The sequence below is a fragment of the Trematomus bernacchii genome, unplaced genomic scaffold (genome assembly GCF_902827165.1).
Source record: "Trematomus bernacchii unplaced genomic scaffold, fTreBer1.1, whole genome shotgun sequence".
NCBI lineage: Eukaryota > Metazoa > Chordata > Actinopteri > Perciformes > Nototheniidae > Trematomus > Trematomus bernacchii.
This window is the reverse complement of record NW_022987582.1, coordinates 3,420,239-3,440,474: the sequence shown is the minus strand read 5'-3', so window position 1 is coordinate 3,440,474 and position 20,236 is coordinate 3,420,239. Positions and strand designations below refer to the sequence as shown.

Here is a 20,236-nt window from a genome sequence, read left to right as displayed (position 1 = left end):
TTCATCAATTCATCCATTTGTCAATCCCTAGTTTCCGTTTTCATGGTTTCATTTCATTTGTACAAACTTGGTTGTCACATCCTTATTGTGCAACAGTGAAGTGAACATGTGTGTGTGTGTCTGGGAGAGAGAGAAAGGAGAAAAAGAGGGTCTGTTCTTCCTCATCTGCGTAAATCTATGGAGAAAAGCGAGAAAAACCAGAGCACACAAAGATGAATAAGTAGAAGATGGTGAATATGATGGAGTGAGGAGGCAGCAGATCCTCTGCCTCATGTGTTAGGATGCCAAGTAACTCACATTAAATGCAGCTCAGTTTCAGCATGTGCATGGACTGTCATCATTTTCTCCAATGTCTTACATCCAATAAGTTCTTCACAGATATCTCATTTCCAGGAATACACACACTCACTCACACACTGTTCAGGTTAAGTCCCGTCTGTCTGCCAAAGTGCTGCGATCACGGATTTCCTGCAGGTTCATTCTGGATTGATTATGGCACCAACATGATAGTGCTTTATATTCTACACACTCTGCCAACGTCTCTCTTTACAAACTCCTAATGCGACTGTTAGGCAGACAATTGTGACAGATTAGGCCCACATTCTGCATTAGACAAATCCATTAGACACACACCCAGCCAACATTAACACACTACAGTGCACAGATGCATTCTGGAGCCAGGATATCTGCAGATACACACACAAATGCATAAACATTTAGTTAAAAACTCCGGAGCCAACCAAGTACTTAAATGGGATAAAGTGCTATTTCTCCTAAAACTTGCCGCTTGTCTTGAGTGGATACTTATACACACACACAAGGGTAGTAACAAGCCGCTTATATTTCATTTATGTTCTCTGGGGAATCTTAATGACAAGCAAACAGAAATATGTAGACTTTTTGTGTCTTAAGAGCTACTTAAAGTCATGCTTAATTTCCCCGAATGTCCTTTTGTATAAAAGTCCCTCACACCGTTACAGTACCATTCATTCTTAAAGACAGCTATTTTTTCGCATGCCTCTACGGTGAACAAAGAAGGAAGAAATTAAGAAATGTCTTGATTATTAAGAAAATAGGGGTTGTGTTTAACAAAAGCAAATGTCAAAACATACATTTGGATGCAGCTATGTTTGGCAACTAGTGAGCAGACGACTGGATAAATAAGACGTCAATTATACTGAGTTGTGTGCTGATTGATAAACAACATTTTCAACAAGAATTTATGTTGACACCGGGTGAGAAATTGATATAGGAATGGTCATTTTGAGGGTGATATATGACCTTAAGTCACCATCAATGTCTTGGAGATTTAGTGAATTACTCATTTAAAGACCCTTGGGAGAACAAAAAACAAGTTGGTGTTTGATTTAGCGTTAAGGGGATCCAGACAGACCAGACACCCTGAAACCTGAGGTGGTTGGGTGTCAGGATCAGGATATTTATGAGGAAAAGACACAGAGGACATATGCTAATAAAGGTATCCCAGCACAGAGCATTTGAACAAAAAAAGTGTTTATTCCAGAACCTTTAAGTGTGATAATAAATACATGAACACTTGGCCAACATCGTAGTGTGTTGCACAAAGCACAAACACACACACACCGAGCCTAAACCTTCTCCTTGGTGACAATACTGACAAAACCTTCTGTACAAATCTCCAGTTCTCTGCGTCCCTTAACGCTGTAAACGCTTATCAGTGAGTGTGACTGTGTGTGTGTGTGTGTGTGCGTGTTCTTGTATGTGAAAGGCTTTGGTAGGTTTTCCCTCGAACAGTCCTATAGCTGGATTAACAGTCGAGTTTCAGTCAACTGGCTGTACTGGGGTTTAATTCCTAGAGATACACTCGAGTCCTTAAACCAAACCAGTTGTCTCCCTAAACAGTTTCGGTTAGCTGTAGCAGAGGTGTTGGCAAAGAACAGAGCTGCAAAAATAAAAAGTCAATTTTTTCTTCCTTTTAAATAATTACATCTCGACATCCTGTGTGTCAATTACAAGCCATGGTGAACAGACAATAACATGAACTGTAAAGGTGGGATCTTTGTGGAATGTGGGAGTGAGAATGGATCTCAGGCATGTGTGTTTAGTCCACAAACGTTTTTGTATCGGCCTCTTTTTATTCTCATTCCTTTGTGTTGTATATCTGTGTGTGTGTCAGTCCTGCTGACCTTACAGGGTCAGCATGCATATGGTAAGCCGGCGTTGTGTGTGTGGAGCAGCAGAGGTTCATCCACAGACTCAGACACACACACAGAGGTGTCGGTGCTAGTTCAGTGACGGGGAGCGGTCGGTGGACCACAGCAGCTCGATGTAGGGCCACCGGGTCTGAAGGCAACGCTTCACGGGGGTGTCGTCTGTCCGGACCATGGGGTCCTCAAAACCCAGCACCAAGGCCGTCCCTTCCACATACTCCACCTGAGAACACACACACAAACAAACAGGTCAATACACAGTTAACGCAGAGTTAACTAAACACACACATTTGAACACTTCCTGCCATATTTGACAGGTTTCAACTCTATTAATCTCTTCTTCCTCTGGGGTGGGGGTCAGGGGTGAGATGCAAAGGACCGATGCAAGCATACAACAGACGCTCGTACACACACAAACACACCAGCTGCAGACTGCAGGTCTGTTATTCCCATCTGGAGCTATGGGAATGGAATTGCCATCACGACCTTATAGGCGCCTTGCTGCCATGTGCATATGTGTGTGTAGGCGTGTGTTTTTGTGTGGGCAAACATGTGATGCCATTCTTGCATTTCAGGTAGCAGTATGGAAAATATCTGTGTTACAGACCAGACAAAGTTGACATATGAAGAAAGTGATATTCCTGAGTACCAGGTTTCTGCACAGCCACCAACAACATCCACTGACAATCATCCATCAAACTAAGCCTGCTTAATAGACCTGCGTTTGAACATTTGCCGCTGACAGTGGCCTCAGTGTTGTAGAAGTAGGAGGCTAAGCCAGGGTTTGGGGATGGATGGACAGGCTATTATGCTTGTAATAGCTACTGTTTATTTTGGAGTGGCCTGCCGCCTCTAACTTTGTGTGTATGAATGATGACAGGAAAAGAAGAACAGCACAAAGAGAAAGAGTATGAAAAGGTACCGCAATCAGTTGCAATGAGAAACCTTAAACATGAAATAGTGTATTACCCTCTCGTTGTGGTTGGACTGTTTGAGTCCGTTGTAGTGGTAGATGGAAAATGAGTCTGGGATTCCTGAGTCCTGAAACAGAGATGAGGAGCAGAGTGAAAAACATGCAATGTTGTTAGAGAGTGTCTGGGCAAACTCTACTCACAGACGGAGGTAGAGAAGCAGAGAGGCAGAACATTTCTGAACTGAAAAGTCAAACCGACACATATCTGCCTGCAACCAAAGCCTAATGTTAAATCCCACGTGGTCAATTGAAACGTGTGTACTGGAGCAAAGCCCTATCTCAAATTACCAGAAAACATTCAACACTAGAAATACCTCGGAACAATGACATTGAGCCAAAACACTTCCAATGAGTTTGGCTTTAAGGTGCAGAATGCTAATAGGGTGTGTTGTCTGAGAGCGTGTCCAGCTTCTTGTGTTTATATGTCTATATGAAACCCTAACCCTCACCCCAATCCCACGTGTGTCTGAGTGTGTGTGTGTCCAGTTGGCTAATGGTAGTATAATTTCTTTGCGGCTCTGGGCCGTTCCTCTGGTGAGTCCCCAAAGCCCTGATCACTTTAACACAGTTTCCCCTCTATCTCTCCCTCTCTTGTCTTCATTCTTGTTCTGCCTCATAAAGGCGCCTTACCGCTCTTTCTAAGCTTCTCGGGAAGTAATGTCATATGATGCTGGACACATAACATTTCACACCACAGGAATGTTTTGGGCATAAAAAACCTTTGATTTGCTAAAACAGCACTCCACATATGCTTGGGAAAAAGACATTAGTGTCACCAGTATGTGTGTGGACGACTCTTTGTCCATGTGTTTAACTGTGATATGGATGGTACGACTGGTGTTAGGTATTCATCAGCCTTTGTGTGTGTATCTTTGAGCTATAATTTCACCTCTGCATACACAAATACCTGATCAGGGAAGAATTCCAACAGGAACGGGCCCAGAAGAATTACGCCCAAACTCTCTGGATCCAGCTTACTCTTCACCAGACTGACACTGAGATGGAAACACAGATGGATAGAAAAGAAAGTAAATCAAATGTGAAAGAGGGTAATTTAAAGAAGCCATATGATCAGCGCTAAAAAGATAAAATGTGTTGTGTATCAAAACCCAGTCAAATTTATGATCACCCCATCACTCAGTTTGTTTTGGTGCGCAACGCATGCTTTTATGATGGTAGTACAACTAAATATACCTCTTTCCAGACATTCCTACGCGTTAGATCAGTGTTATTATTATTCCACAGTGATAAAAAAAAATCTGGTCAGATTTCCCTTTTAAGGCAGCGAGGGGAGAACAGGGTTTAAACCAAAACACAGAGGGAAGGCAATCATGGTTTTCTTCACTTATTGAATGCAATAATGTGCAGCAGGACAGCATACCGAGTAGACAGCTGATGCGTCATTAAGCATCACTGCGAATCCCTAAAAGCATCTGCGCTACTCTATAGTGAACCTTCTGCTTCCTATGAAGGAAAGGGAAGAATAAAGAACATCTCCTCAGGGATCAATAGCGCTCTTGTTTTTATAACAAAAGAATCTGTGGTGATGGGGATCATGGGAATTCATTGTTTGTGTTGGGTTTGCACCGTATCCACTACATGACAGTATATGACTTCATTTAACCATGGACTTGACATTAGATGACGGTGCACGCAGAATCCCTGCTTTGATCATTCCATAGTAATAGTACGTGTCCTACCTATCCTCATGAGGCGTAACGCAGTCAGTTGATGTTTTTACGGAATACATTGTAACTGTGCATTGTCTTTTTTAGGTAGTAAATGAAGACATAAATAATACGTCATTTGAAAAGTCGCATTGGATATGGATTCGCTCTATAAACAGTAAATGGGAGAGTGACTTTGAGGACACGGTTATGTCACCCAAGGCGGCTTAAGTACACTTATTTGTATGCTTCTCACACTGAAGTCATTCATTTTATTATTTCCCATTTTAGATTCTATGATTTGGTTTCAAATGAAGTAGGATATTGTTTGATTCATTATTAGGCGCTTTGGAAATGAGCATAAAGATTTCTAGTGGATTTACATCATATATTAAATATGACTTGCATATAAAAAACCTATAGGAAATAAGAATTGATTGTTTTAAAGTTTGAGTATGAATAACTATCTGTAGCCTATAATTCATTGGTGCTTCATCCTGAGAACAGTCAGTGTTAACAGAGTTGGTTTACCACAGATGATAGCAGCTGATAGACATTGGTCATGGGATATGTAGGAATACTAAGTTGCATGCAATCTGAAAACAGTTTGCCCAAATCGTCAGCGAGTGATGAAAGCCATACATTTAGCACTGAAAGATAGTCCTATGAATCATTTCCCCCCCAAGCACTTAAGATGCTACTTTTTTCACATGGTGGAATCCCTGCAATAACTCTCTCGTTGTGCGGTAAGGAATGAGCCCGGCCTGTTTGCACTGGGAGTCTCCCTGCAGTTTGCTGTGTTTTGTTGTGATGTATCGCCCATCTGGGGGTCTGCAGAGCGAATCAGTGGTCCAGTTACTTTGCCGAGACCCACGGCTGCAGCGTTTGGACCGACTGTTCCTCAAATGAGAACGTGCTCCTGTTTGAAGTGGCACATTAAAGCATTTCCTCCCTCTTAGTCTTTCTTCCTGCTGTTAATGATCTCCCTCTAAGCCTCCGTTTCGGACTTGCTTTGGTTCTTTCTTTTCTCCAAAGCTTTTATAGTGGTCTTTCTCTGCTCTCACTTTAATGTAGCCTGGTAGTGAAACATGAGCACAGGCTGCTGACCTGGCCTGGCCGTGACTTCGAAATTAGAACTTAAGAAGCTCTACAGGTGCCACACACACACACACACACCCTGAAATACACACAAACACAAGGCCTTGAATATGTGAACACTTACTACTCGGGTTCTGAGACAAGGTCAAGGGCTTTCATCACGTCCTCCAGCAGAGAATCTGGGATGAAGCCATTATCTGGAGAGAGAGAGAGAGAGAGAGAGAGAGACTGATGCACCGCCTGACTCGCACAGAACATAAAATACAGACTTCAGGGGAAGCCTTCACCTACACATATGGCACGAGCACTATTTACATCACTGGCCCTGGGGAATAAACTCATCCAACACAACTAAAAGAAGAAAAAAAAGGAGAAAAATCACTCGCACCTTGTCCTTTCTCTCTGACCTACATTCCAGGGCAGTGATGATTGCTTTACCTGAGAGGAGAAGCTTTAAACATTAACATGTGTTTTTTGCCTTTAAGACTGTGTGTGTGTGTGTGTGTGTGTGTGTGTGTGTGTGTGTGTGAGCATTTACAGATTTGTCTCATTTAAACACCAGCCTGCGAGCCTGTGTGGCCGGTTGTTTAGATACATGCATCAACCCTTAGTATGCGGTGAAGTAGATTAACTGACGAGCGCTCTGCAACTCAATCTTTCAAATACAGATGTTATTCTCTCAGTGACAATTGACAGTGTGACAGAGAGCAAATAGTGCACAGGTACAATGACAAACCATACATTAAGGAGCATCTTGAGACAGTGGCTTGCTCAGTGTGTGTGTGTGTGTGGTGAGTCAGTGTGTGTGAATGCGTCTGGCGCCCCTTTTCCACAACACAGGGAGCTGTGCTGAGTCTACATGTGACACAGACAGATTTATGGGCCTTTTACACAGCACTCAACTTTGCTGCTTACCACGGCATGTGTGTATACAATGCTGTGTGTGGATATGTGTGTCATGTACAATGCATCTCCACTGCATGTGTGTCTATGTATGTTCATGGATGCACCTACTGCAGCTCATGCATGTGTTTGTGTATGTTTTTGCAAGTGTGCGTGAGAAAAAGACCATATGGCACATGATGGTGGAAGTGATTGTGAGAATGTGGGAAAGCGTATCTCTATTCAACAGGAAAAGAGGAATAATGAAAATAGAAGAAAGGTGACGGCCAGTTTGTTTTATATATTTTGTGAAGAAAATGCTGGAAAAAGCAAGATGCCTTCCAGCGGGTGGGATTTATCTCACATCGCATTGCACCACACAACAGATGTCTACAAATCAGCATGTTGTTCCTATGAGCCTGATAGTAAATAATGTTGTTTATGGCGACAGAGAACAGCACACTTCATTTCACAACAAAAACACACACATATGATGGTATGTGTTACAACTGGGATTTAGCCCGGTACTCCGCTAAACAACATGGAAAGCGGTGAAGTGTGTGACGTTAACATGCATATGCAACATGTCTGCATCTCCCTGCTTTCTTCTGTCTCGTTAGCAGAAAAATAAAACATTTCACTACAGCTGTTAGAGCTAAATGTTTCATTGAAATGCTCTCTCTTGTCTCCAAGTACTCATGAACACAGACAAACATCCCACAGTCGGATGTTGAGGCTGCATAAGTGAACGCTGCAGACTTGCAACTCTTAGTTCATCTAACATGACAGTCTTTTCATGCCTCTTCATAGCTCTCTATTGTTCCCTTCCACTTGCCTTTTACCCCAGTACCCTGGAAGTGACAAGAAAAGAGGTTTAGGAAAACGAGAAGGAGAGGGAAGAAGCGGGACGGTTGACTCAGCTGTAAGAGAGGAGCTGATCTCACCAACCTAAACAACAACAGTGGAGATGAGAGCAGAGAAACAGACCCTCGTTACGCCTGGAGGAGAAACATATTGGAGACAAGAAACAAGACAGAAGAGGCGAGGGGCACACTGGAGGTTATGTTTGCATCTGCTTGACCGCGAAGAAAGGGAAGAGAAAGACAACAGGGCCAGGATATTGATTGCTCAGATTGGGCGTGTGAAGCCGTGTTAGAATTAAAGTTTGGAATGATTAAAGTACATCTGTGAACAAGGATGTTCTCATAGCTGGTGTACTAATGAGAAAACAAATGGTCTATAAAAAGGTGTGCAGAGAACATTACAAAGACTTGTCGTTCATTACCTTCAGGGTCGAATGAATGGAAGACCCTCCTTGCTTGTTCTGATGGAGACTCTGGACCCACCAGGGACATCTCCTATAAAGAAGGTGAAACAAAAAGATGGGAAGGTCTTGTTAGAAAGGAGGACTATGAGGCGAGCACAATTGTGCACCTAAAAAGTAACCACACAGAGATCTGTGACTAAAGTAAGACATCAGGGGGAATATAGCAGGGAGGAGGAATTAGATCATATTCAGGGAGACGGTGGTTTCATCAGTGCTGACACTTTAGAATCCATTCCTAAAACTGCATCTTTTGTCAAGGTTTATCAGCACTAATGCACAACACACTACAGTTTACTATAATCAACAAACAGCACGACTATTTCGGCAGTGTCTGATGCAGCTTATATGCATTGTACGTACATGTGTGTGTGTGTGTGTGTGTGTGTGTGTGTGTGTGTGAGACCTAAGGGGCCAGTGCAAACCGGAACGCATCGGGTTATTAACGGATCTGCTGATAACGTTGGACGGCTTGTTTTCACTCAAAACACACAATCGGGAAATCAAGTCTTTCACATACAGCCAGCGATTTAAGACAAGCTCTACAGGGTTTATTTGTTTGTAGGTGGAGTTTACAGAGAGCAGTGCAGGCAGAGGGTGACGGCCCCTAAGACTGGGATACAATGTAGATGCTGATTAAATGAACCATTCCTTGTTTTCTTTACACCAAGGACCCCAGCATGATTCAAACAAAGTACTTGTCAGATCATTCTAGAAGCATAGAAAATCCCCATAGCTCACATTTATCCAACGTCTGCATCTGTTTGTCTTTGACTGCCAGAGTAGAAACTCTCCAAAGGCGGGCATCTGTCATCCCTAATTGTAAGACTCATTTAATCAATAAAAGAAAGCAAAGACATCTACTGAAGAGAGGTTAGGGAAGCAGTGTGACACAGCCTGAATCAGTGCACTTGAGTGTTGCCATTTTGCATTCCTGTGACAGATCTCATGTAGATATAAGTCATGTCATGCCCTCTCTTGTTTTATATCCTTAAGAACAATCTGATATCTTTAAACTAACAGACAGATCTTGTCAAGCGCTTGCAGTAACTTCAACTGCTGGATAAACAATCAGTTTTGTTATCTAAACGGCCAGGAAACTATGATAAGGACTGCAAAGGTGTCATAGTCCCTGGAAAATATATTGCATGATATAAACATTGACTAAAGTTTAAGAATCTCAGAGAAGATAGAAGGGATGTGTCTCCAAGAGAGGATGAAATGAGAGACTTCATACACGCACACACTCACGCAAAGTGTGTAGGCGAGAGTCAGGGGGTTCTCACTGTTCGTTCTTATGAGTGAGAGAGGGAGGTTATTTATGACAACAAAGCGCTGAACAAACACACAATGTTTTGAGAGAGCAAATGAACCCTGCTCATCTCCTTTAGCTGGCCTTTTATTAAAGCCTGAGCCTCAGATCCATGCAGACTGCTAGGGTTTCACGGTCCACTTATTACCGTGTTCAGGGCTTACTCAGGGAAAGAGAAGGGGGGGGGGGGGGGGGGGGGGAAGAGAGAGAGAGGGGTTCAGCTGGACACATGGAGAAAGAGATGACTCCCAGCTGCCGGCTCTTCAGATGCAAAGAAAAACAGGCCCGGGCCGGCGAACACGCGCTCACACACGGTTCTGTCACACTGAGTACAGCAGCGTCTTGGTGTGTTAACATTACAGGCTCCATAAATCTGACGGTACATTTGTCATTAGCTACATGTGTCCATGTTTCACTTGCAGGGGCTGGACAAGGGTCATTTTGGTGTCTCGGGAGGAATAAAGTGCTCCAAAAAAAGTAGCTTAGTGTCCAACTGCAGTCTGAAGACACACATATTAAATGTAGGATCAACAGTGACGTGTGTGTCTTGAAACATGACCTGTTTTAATAAGAACTAAATACAATGCCATTATTATGTATTAACAGTATACCTAAACTAAGAAGAAGTGTTCCCCTTTCTAAAGTCATGAGAAACCAAATCGATCTTAAGCTGTCGTATACAATCAGGCTGCTATTAGTCCAATGTGCCTCGTGACCTAACGCTCACTTCACACAGTTTATTATCTTCAAGAGAAGATGGACACATTCTGTGTAAATCGCCTGGTAATAACAGAGATTTCCACACTTTACCGGAAGACAAATAGTCACAAGTGGTCATGAACAAGCAAAACAACACAAAACATACTATTACTTTCCAACCTATACACGCCAATATGAGGCTAATGAACACATAGAAAAAGATAATGACTCGCGTGTGAATAAGATCATGCACATACAAGCACAATGGGAGCAGAAAAATTACATAATTGTGTGTGTGATGACAGGTCTGCCTGGCTGCCTTTGATCTGCGTTTTATTAGAGGCCTGAGGAAGATGCTGCTGAGTTGGAAAACATGTCATGGAGCTAACACACTCCACAGGGAAGGTGTGTGTGTGTGTGTAAGTGCATGTTTTTGTATCTCAGTGTTTCTCTTCTCTCGACCCAACTGTGTTGCAGTGTGTGTGTGTGTGTGTCTGAGAAAGAGAGAGAATCCGCAATAATTAGGCCCGTCCCCTGCCGAGAATTGTTTGTTTATAGTCTAATACAAGCCGGCATCCTGTTCTCTCTGCGCAAAAACATTCATACTGATGCAGAGATGCAGTACAACGACAAAGTCAATCAGGACCTGGCATCAGTGCAAATCCATAAGTGTGCCTTATGATATCAAGGGGCACATTCCAAACTACAGTCAGACTTTTTCACCCAAAGCCTTGACCTCCTTACAGAGCAAAGATAAGCTACCTTATGTAGGAACAAAGTAACGCACACGAACGCACCACACAATGGATGTAATACAAAAAGAAACGCCGAACATTTCCTCTGAGCAAAACAAGAAAACATTTTTGATACCTAACATGTGATCTCGAAGATCTAGCAATTTCAACTGACAAGAAAAAGGCTTTTCGATTGCAAGTCCACTTTTTAGTTAACTTTATGAGTTAAGACTCCAGTCACATCCAGACTTGTCTGTAGCAAAATATGAACTCTGCACTGTATTGTAGTCAATATACAGTGTTTGTGTTGTTTTACATTAATCTTGGTTTGCTACCTCTTTCCCATGCGCTGTTGCCTCTTGTCCCCAGACTTTGTGGTTCTCTTAAGTTGACATCTCAAACCAATCAGGCCTTTTGCCTCTCTTGTTCGTTCTCTTGCCCTATTTGTATCCCTTCTTACAAGCTGCACTAAGTAGCTACTCCACTTTTGGAGTATATCCTTCCTTCCAACTCTTGACTTTTGCTTCCATTCTTTCTTCCTTCCCCCCCTTTGTCCTTTATCTCTTCGTGCAGGTAGGTACTTCAGGAAGGACAGGTAGGCATGGAACTTTACTAGGGTTACTCGTTCTTTCCCTCCGGTCCAGCCAAAGAGCCCATTGTGTGTGCTGAGAGGCTCCGAGTGGCCATAGAGTGCGTCTGGAGGATCGGTTTCAGGACAACAAAGCAGAGGTCTCGGACAGTGTCTCCTGCCTTGTTCCTAGCAGGCAGCGACAGCCCCACTACATGACAGGCTGAGGAGGGGGTCTGTGTGATGGCTCGTTATGTAGAGTACATGCAAGTCTTTTTTTCACCTTAACTAACCTCTGTCCCATGTGATAAGAAGTACAGGAGACAATGGAAAACCTATTTCTCCTGCTCCATAAGGAGTGTCTGAAATATCCCCTGAAGCAAGTGTTTCAGGTGTGACAGACAGGACAAAGTAGTGATTTATGGAGCTGTCGTGAATGAGAAAGGCTGTGTCTCACCATGAAAGAGAGGTGACACCAGAGGATAGTTACAGAGCGTAATGATGGGTCCTATAACAGGAAATGACACACAGGGGGAAAGGAAGAATAATGCAGCACACACAGACACAGACAGCTTTTCATCCCGATACAATGTCCCATGGTCTGACCTGTCAGAGATTATTAATGACTGTTAATGTACACCGCTTTGTGATGTTCTGTTTGTGTGGCCCGCACCCTCTGATTATAAGAAATGGAAAGAACACACTTTTCTTCCTATTAATGTATATAAGATTACTGGCGTCACATTGTGCAGAAATGATCATATCATGTTACATTTCCAAATGTAAAACGAATAATATTTGGGACTAGAAGTTTGACTTTGTTTGAGAGATACTTAGACTTGGTTTAATGCAATGCATTACATGGTTTAAAGTGTAATAACTTTGTGTGTGATTTGCCCATGATATATCACAATTGGAGCTTGTTTTTGACAATGCTTTTTTTTTTTACCTCTTACCACATAACAATGATTTGATATAATATACTAAACTCAAAATTACTTGCTTTGACACGAGTAAACTCCATTGGAACTAGATGGCCAGTGGAAAGGAAGTTAATAAACCACAAGTGACATTTTATCACACAAATATTACTACTATTATCATATATGATTGTCAACGATATATTGGCAATACTGTTATTTTACTGTGGTTTTGCTTTGCCAATAAAGCCTGACTGAAGTAACCTCACATACATGTCCTTGCAGACAGGAGTCTTAAGGGACACGAAGCGCCACAGCGGCTGCTCTCTCTCCTAGTAAATAACTGACCCAGAACACGACTACTGTACACATACACACACACACACACATTTTACTCCCTTGAGAGGCAGATACACAGTCTGTGAACCTCATCACTCAGCATGGGAGAGGAAAGAGTGATGAGAAGAGTCACAGGGGGATCACCCCCCCCACCCCACACTTTCCCAAATGACCACTGCACCACTCTTTAAAGTGCATCCTTCCTTTCTACTTCCTTTCTTCCTATTTCCTTCCCATAAGGGACCGATAATCTGAAGAGGTTGGCTGAGATACCCGATGGAATTCTTTACTTTGGCGAACCACCTGCTGTACACTGGAGTGGATAGTTGCTTAAAAGATGTGGAAGGAAGGACACATCTCGCATGTTTTGTCTCATCCATCACCCATCCTTCTTCGCTCTCCATCTGTCTCTTTCCCCGTCCCTCCTTCTGCAGGCATCTCAACTCTTTTCCAAAAACAGATCCCATTACATGCCATTATACACACTTGGCCTCTTTTTCCCCCCCCCCCACACACACACACACACACACACACACACCAGAGTGTGGGGGCTGTTGTGGGTAGAGATGGTAGAATGGCTTTTGTGTAGGTAGATTAGATAAAAAACACTAATGCCATTAGGCTGATGCTCTGAAAGCCGCAGTCACACACCGACAGCGACTCGGGGGAATGCACACCCGTCCCCAATGGCAGACAGAAAGAGCCGCTGACACATCAGAGGCAGGGATCAGGTTTTCTGCTTTTGTTGGGATGGTTCTAAATAGCAGCTAAAAGCTACATAACCAGGTAACGTGTATTTTTGTATCACCGAGCCTGGGAAATCACAGCTTCAAATGAGCCCCCAACATTGATTCCCAATTCGAGGAGGACGGGGTCAAAGTGAGTGCGCTCTGCCAGCATTGCTCCATGTCTGCTTCAGCTTGACTCAAAGTTATAGAGGCACAGTGTAGCGTCAGCCATGTACGTCAGTCCATATGCATGCATGTGTGTTCAAGTGTGCTCCCAGTCTCCAGTGGGACAAATGGATCCAGATGGGAACTCAGGAATCACATTCCCTACCTGAACACACACAGGATTATGTTCCCGGTGCTCTGGAATGTGTGTGTATGAGTCAGATTGTATGTGTGTATAATGTGAACATGTCACCAGTGCCGGAGGAGTTGTAGAAATCGGTAAGTTATCAGCGCATGCATGACGACTTTGGCTCATCACTGACCAAACATATGATCCACTCGCCTAGCAGACCTGAGCTAGATGTATGTTACAGAGCTTTTAATCAATGGTCTACGAAGGGTGTGGCTTTATGATGGAGATGATTGCCTGGGATTTTTCTTCCTCTCCGGTGCCATTTTCACAACAGCAGGAAGAATCGATTTGCTACAACCAAACCTGCCAGCTTTACTTCATAGGCCTCAGCAATGTATCATGTTGCATGTTCACTGATAGAGATGATAAACATGCATGTCAAACTGGGTGAGTGTACACGCCCAAACACACACAGGAATCTGATGATTCAAAGTTTCTCTTAGTTACAACAGCAGGGTTGACCTCAATCAGTATTATATACACCTTGTGACATGGTGAATATCTGAGTTGGAAGGAAAAGGATCTTGTAGTCCTTTTTCCAAGAACCCTTTTAGGAAGTCTGGATAATTTTCCTGCACTTTGACCACATGTTTCAGAGTTTCCTGAACTGTTTTTCCTTTCCCCCAAAATCTACCTGCTCTGATGTAGTACTTTCTGATTGATAAAGGGTGCATTCTGCAGCACAGAATTTGTCATACACCAGCCAGAATGCAACAACTTGTAAAGAGCAGTCACTTAGACTCAAGCCCTTGTTAGTGTTACTTGTCATTATAATGTAATATAAGCAGGGATAAGATTTTGTAAAGTGCTACTGACTTGTAAACAACTGTAAGATTACCAACTACTAACACCGGGCAAGGGAATTAACCAACATATGCGTGCTAATTGCTGTGAATGTGGTTACGTATAAAAGTAGAGACATTAACTAAATGAAAAACATTATGGGGAAAAGATCATCAGTTGTTCTAAAACATGAGCCTAGATGTTTGGCTTTTTTTAGCTCCTTATTTCCTGGGACAAAAACAAACATGTTCTTATGAACAACTTCCAGGAAAGTAACATGTGTGATCCATATAGTTGAAATGAACCTGACAGTGAAGGTAGACAGAAGTACATTGTTAATGGAGTCCAAACTCAGCAGGGTGCATCATGGTCATATAATATGAACAAAACATTGTTTAGTAGTTGATCACAGATGGTTGACAATCATAAACTTTTTGTTTTCATGTGCGTGAGAGTGACGAAGAAAGGGCATAAAGATGAAGTGTGTGTCTGCACTTGTAAAGTTTATTTTGGAAACTGATCTTTCCCCCCCCCTTAATGCTAGATAGGTGAAAAGCCAAGAAACAGCACTGGCCATATATGACTATCTCCAGCGCTCATTTTTCCCTCCCCTCCCTTGCTCCCTCCTTTTTTCCCCACATTGATATCCGACCTGCACTATATTAAATCTGTTAAGCACATTCCATATTTTGGTTTTTCAAACCTGCTTAGGAAACTGGCCTGTGTTACACACTGTGTCTGTGTGCGTGAAATATGTGTTGCTGCTTATGGATGACTGTATTGAACTTGCCTTGGTAAAAAACACAGAGAGGTGAGTTTCACTGCCAAGGATCCAAATAGGGAACTTTGGAGACTTCAGGAATGCTCCAACCTGAAACACGCACATAAAAGGAAAGCGTTACAAATGAATGTCTATTTTCAGTCAATTGTTTAGTATAACTTACATACACATTTTCATGATGTTAATAAATGACTTCCTTCCCCCCTCTGTGTTCATTACACTGTATATGAATACTGACTTCTCCTGTTATGAAATCCATTTCATCTATGTTACGTTCGACTAATTTTCAGCTGGAATGTATCTGATTAGCTGCTGGCTCTTCTTTATATGCAGCTTGATTTCCATACAAAAACAATAAACCAAATATATACAAAGTTGAATATAAACAGACCTCTCCTTATTTAATATGAGTTGGTCTAAAATCACTCTTACCAGCTCTCTTTGGCAACATCAACTTGCTTTTAAATTTATATTGGCCGATTGCTGTCTATTTTAAGAGTTCATGTCTTAGCTTTATTTGGATTTGTTCATTTTGGCAATGATAAATACATATCTAAGATTCCTGATAGAAGAAGATATCTTAAGTTTGTCCGATGACATGTTTTTATCAAGCCAAAAGAGAGAGGAGACAGTTAGTCTGTTTGGTCCAAGCACATATTTTCACACGGTAGCTCTCCCTGTGGTCTGTGTTCACACATTGTCCTGCATCTCAGTGAGCCACAAGTACCAAACCTTTATTTGTATTCTTAGTACTCTCTTAGCATATACACACATTTCTATTAGTCATAAACCTTTGGACAATATGTATATACTTTTGCACATTTGGGTCATGTATGCGTCTTTACCTTGCAGTAGCGTAGTGATTCCATAAGTGTGAGGAAGCCAACTGATGCCTGTTTATGAATACCATGCAGTTCTACCAGCACAGGGAGAAAATAAACGGCAACAAAAAGAGAATTAGTTTAATTACATCAAACTGGCATTTAATTGTTGCCTTTTGTTCATTGATGTAAGAATGATTGCCCTCTGGTGGATATGGTTAAAATCTGGGGCAAACTAATCTGAATTCTGTGTGTGGTATTTGTGCATGCATCTGTTGTGTGAATGTGGCGTGTCTGTAACTTTGTGCGAGTCTTACTCATGCCGGAGCACTCCCTGTCTCCATCCCAAACATTAGAGACAGCATGGCCAGTTACAAGGAGATTCACCAGGCTCTGGCTGAAAAGATAGATAAGAAAGGAGACATCAGCACTTTCAGAGAAAACATAATACTGTACATCCTGTAACCTTTACCACAAAATAAAGAAGGGCTGTCAGTCGTCAACCTAAGAGAGGTGTTTTTTTTACCTGCCATGGCCATGCACAGGGTCTATCAGAGGCTCCATTGTGTCCTGGATCTCATTTCTTATATTCTCTATGCCCTGCACAGAAAAGAAGTCTGCATTTAACTTAAACATTGATGAACACAGAGAAAAATACTACAAATTATATAACACCATGATTAAAAGCTTATTAAGAATTAAGAAAACAAACAATATTTGTACGCGTCTTATTTGAATAACCACTTAATAAATATGCCAGTAGAGGCAACATCACCAATCTCAGTATTGCCAATCAGTATTTTATATTTATATCCTCGCTCTATGTTGCTATTTCTTATTTTTACCTTAGTGAGGATGACTGAGTAGAGGAAAAGCAAGACTCCACAGCACCCCCTCCAGGTGTGGCAGAGAGACAACACTTCCTCTCTGAGACCAGAGACTGACATCACAGTCCGCTTACTGAAGGAAGGGCACACGCATAAAAATGATTTATGAAACGCTCAAAAAGACAGATTTGTTAGGTTCAAGGATCGATATAACTGGTGTATTAATTATAGTTTCATATTGATAACTTTCACAATGTGGAAGAAATCAACTAAACACATCCAAGTGGAAAGAAAAATGGGTTCTTGTCTTTTTGGAGCCACTACCCTCCTTCGCTCCACCCTGGAAAGCCTGCTAGTGGAGTTGTCTGTCTTAGTTAGCATGCACTTCTTCCTTGTGAGTCAGCACTGCTTTCTGCTGACTGGGGTCTCAGCTGCCAGCAGGCTGTGTGATGAAATTCCAATATTCCTCTGGCAATAGCAGCCTTGCATACACTTAGTTTGTGACGGACAGAATGCGTGTAAAAAGGTAGTCGATTTTTTTTTTATTAGGCAATCTATGAAAGTGCTTGGTCAGCAATTTGTGAGCAGAGTGAAATAGCTAATTCAATGTGAGAGCCAAGTCTTGCAGACTAAATTAATCAAACGACTATATTTGTATCTTCTAACAAATATGTAGTTCTCTATCCCAGTACTGAATATTGGCAAATGTAACAAGGATTTGTAAGGTCTTAATCCCGCCAGAAGCCCACAGCAGTATTTAATGACAAGATTATCTGCCTCGAGGAAGAGGGTCATGAGTATAAAGATGCAAGGTGTTGTGCTGTGGTGAGAATATTAAGTTTTACTTACTGGACAACACTGTGAAATCGCTCAAAGCCAAGGTCTTCAGCAGCCAAAGCAGCTTGGCACAAGAAAACACACACATAGTAGAATCAGAGCATGGCACAGAAAAAACGACATACTGTAAAATAGTTAATCTAGTTTAGTCTTCTATAGTTTGTATCATTATTGGTAAAGCAGGATTAGGAAAACAAGTGTAACAGGTCTGTGCACTTTTATTCTAAATATGACAGATGTAGGCCTCACTGGGTTGCTGTTCCTGTGGAGGCTGGCTGCTCTCCGGAGCTGGCACCTCCTGTGTTTGCGACTGTGAGCTGCTATGTGGGCTTTGTCCCTTGGCCCAGGTCACCAGGCAGAACCCTGTGGAGGGGCTGGAGCAGGCCGACTCCAGGATTTCACTCAGCGTGGAACACAGTACTGTTTTTTGCTCCTCTTCTAACAGACACAAACATACAATATGCATGGTTTAACCAAGCCATACAGCTACCTAAAACAACAGAAAAACAATGCTTTGGAATGTTCTCTCTACCTGTCATCCGTCTCCAGTTTGAACTTTCTCTGTTGAAAAGAATGTTCTTGAAGAGGAAGGCCTGTAAAGAAAAACAAACTTGGTCTACACATTTGCAATATTCAAATGGTGCAATATGTTACATGCCAAGTTTTATTTAAACACATGGTCCAGCCAAACAGACTTTTGTTGGGCAACCCTGTGTTGTAAAATGACAATAAATGAACCTTGAACCTCTAGGATGTTGAACTTACCTGGACAGGTGCAAGGACAGCACACGGCCCTCCTTCAAACTGCTCCAGTGCTGTTTGCTCATTCTCACAAAAAACAAATCCTGTCATAAAAACACAGGCAAGTGAACCTTAAACATGTTGACAGTGATAACAGGTGAGGCATTTCTTAAGACACCGTGCATAAAGCCACAGGTGTTAGCATGTTCACATTGGAGGCCATAGAGCAAATTCCTGCTGAACTCAAACACAACAACAGGATAAGTAGCTGCTTAGTTGGCCATCAGCTATAGAGGAGGATTGAACAGAATAAATTGCCTGTGGTAAACTTGGGATAGAATACAAATCTGGAGACACTTGGCTCTCTGCCTAACATGGGTGGAATATATTCTCATTCTTTTCTGCAAAAACGCTTTAATTTATATCATAATACTTAGATAAAGCATCATACCTTGGGTCCATCTGCGGAATATGGATGCAGAAACTCCTCCACTGGAGGGTCTGCCCCAAACCAAATCCACCACCTCTTGATTTAACTCCGACATGACAATTGTCCCTCTTCAGTCCAACAGCCACGAGGGTACACGATAGGTCTGTTAAGGCTAGCTTGGGAACTCTTTTAAAAGTTGATATCCCGCTTCTCTCAGAAGGTAGAGCCTGTGGCATTGGCCACAAGCTGCCTGTGTTACACGACACAGTCCGACACCAGTCAGTTGGAGCAAACTGGTGGGTAGGAATGACATCAACTTAGCCGCAACAGCCTGCAAAGTAAAGAAACAGAGAGATGTGCTAAGGGTACAGTTTATACAAAAGAGACCACATTATTAAACACGGGTGGACTTTATTGCATAGCTAAGTCAACAATGGGGCGTATACAACACATCAGTGTAATACTATATAACATTACTCGCTCGTTTTATAAATCAGCGATAAAGCTAACCGTTGGGTAAACGTGAAATAACGTTCGTTACAACGGATGGTTAGTACTAAAAGTACCAACAGAAGAAGGATAATCGTAATCATTTTCTATTGCGGTGTTGTTACCTTGAAAGCTGTTGTAAAATAAAAGCAGATTTTTTGAGAGCTGAGTTCACATGGTAATGTCAGCAGTTAGCATTAGCTTTACTACTAGCAGCTACTCTTTCATTGCTTTGTCATTCAATTGCCTCTCCCACTACACCATCCCGATCGTTGCTTTATGAAAGCATACTGAGTGCCATTAGTTAGATAACGTTCAAGCGTATTACCTTGGCACACAGTCGAGTAATGCGATTCCGTATTGGTTATATATTTTGGTAGCAATTTAACTATCAGTAGCCTCTCTGTCATTCGTTTATTTACAACAGAAGTGTAAAAAAGCTGTGCGTTCATTTGACGTGACTGCCCATTGGTTGAAATCCAGAAAGTTCCAGATGCGTTGTGGGGTTCAGCCTCAACGCGTCACCTCATTGGGCTACAGACGTCTCGATCATATCAAGCACCCGCCTACCAACAGGAAGTCGGTTTATTCATTTAATGCCCGCCTTAAATTATCCGTTCTTTAAGACATTTTAAGTTGTGGTTTTTTTATAGGCTTTTTCAGTTTTAAAGCACAGGTTTAAAACGCAATGTTGCAAAAAACGTGTCACTGTCATGTATTTCATAGTAAAAAAAAC

The 20,236-nt window shown here is 42.1% G+C and overlaps 1 protein-coding gene across 1 annotated transcript; it reads right to left on the bottom strand.

Moving 5' to 3' along the window:
• Positions 1–1,495: 1,495 nt before the first annotated feature.
• mindy3 (MINDY lysine 48 deubiquitinase 3) lies at positions 1,496–19,940 on the bottom strand. The gene is made up of 16 exons (XM_034127356.1): positions 19,829–19,940; positions 19,033–19,342; positions 18,606–18,685; positions 18,373–18,433; positions 18,090–18,278; positions 17,853–17,904; positions 17,022–17,136; positions 16,703–16,776; positions 16,494–16,573; positions 16,201–16,271; positions 15,365–15,445; positions 8,095–8,167; positions 6,052–6,124; positions 4,070–4,157; positions 3,159–3,230; positions 1,496–2,412 (listed from the first exon to the last, which is right to left on the bottom strand). Exons 2-16 carry the CDS (start codon positions 19,124–19,126, stop codon positions 2,263–2,265), a joined length of 1,353 nt encoding a protein of 450 aa, XP_033983247.1. The 5' UTR covers positions 19,127–19,342; positions 19,829–19,940; the 3' UTR covers positions 1,496–2,262.
• Between the last annotated feature and the right edge of the window lie 296 nt (positions 19,941–20,236).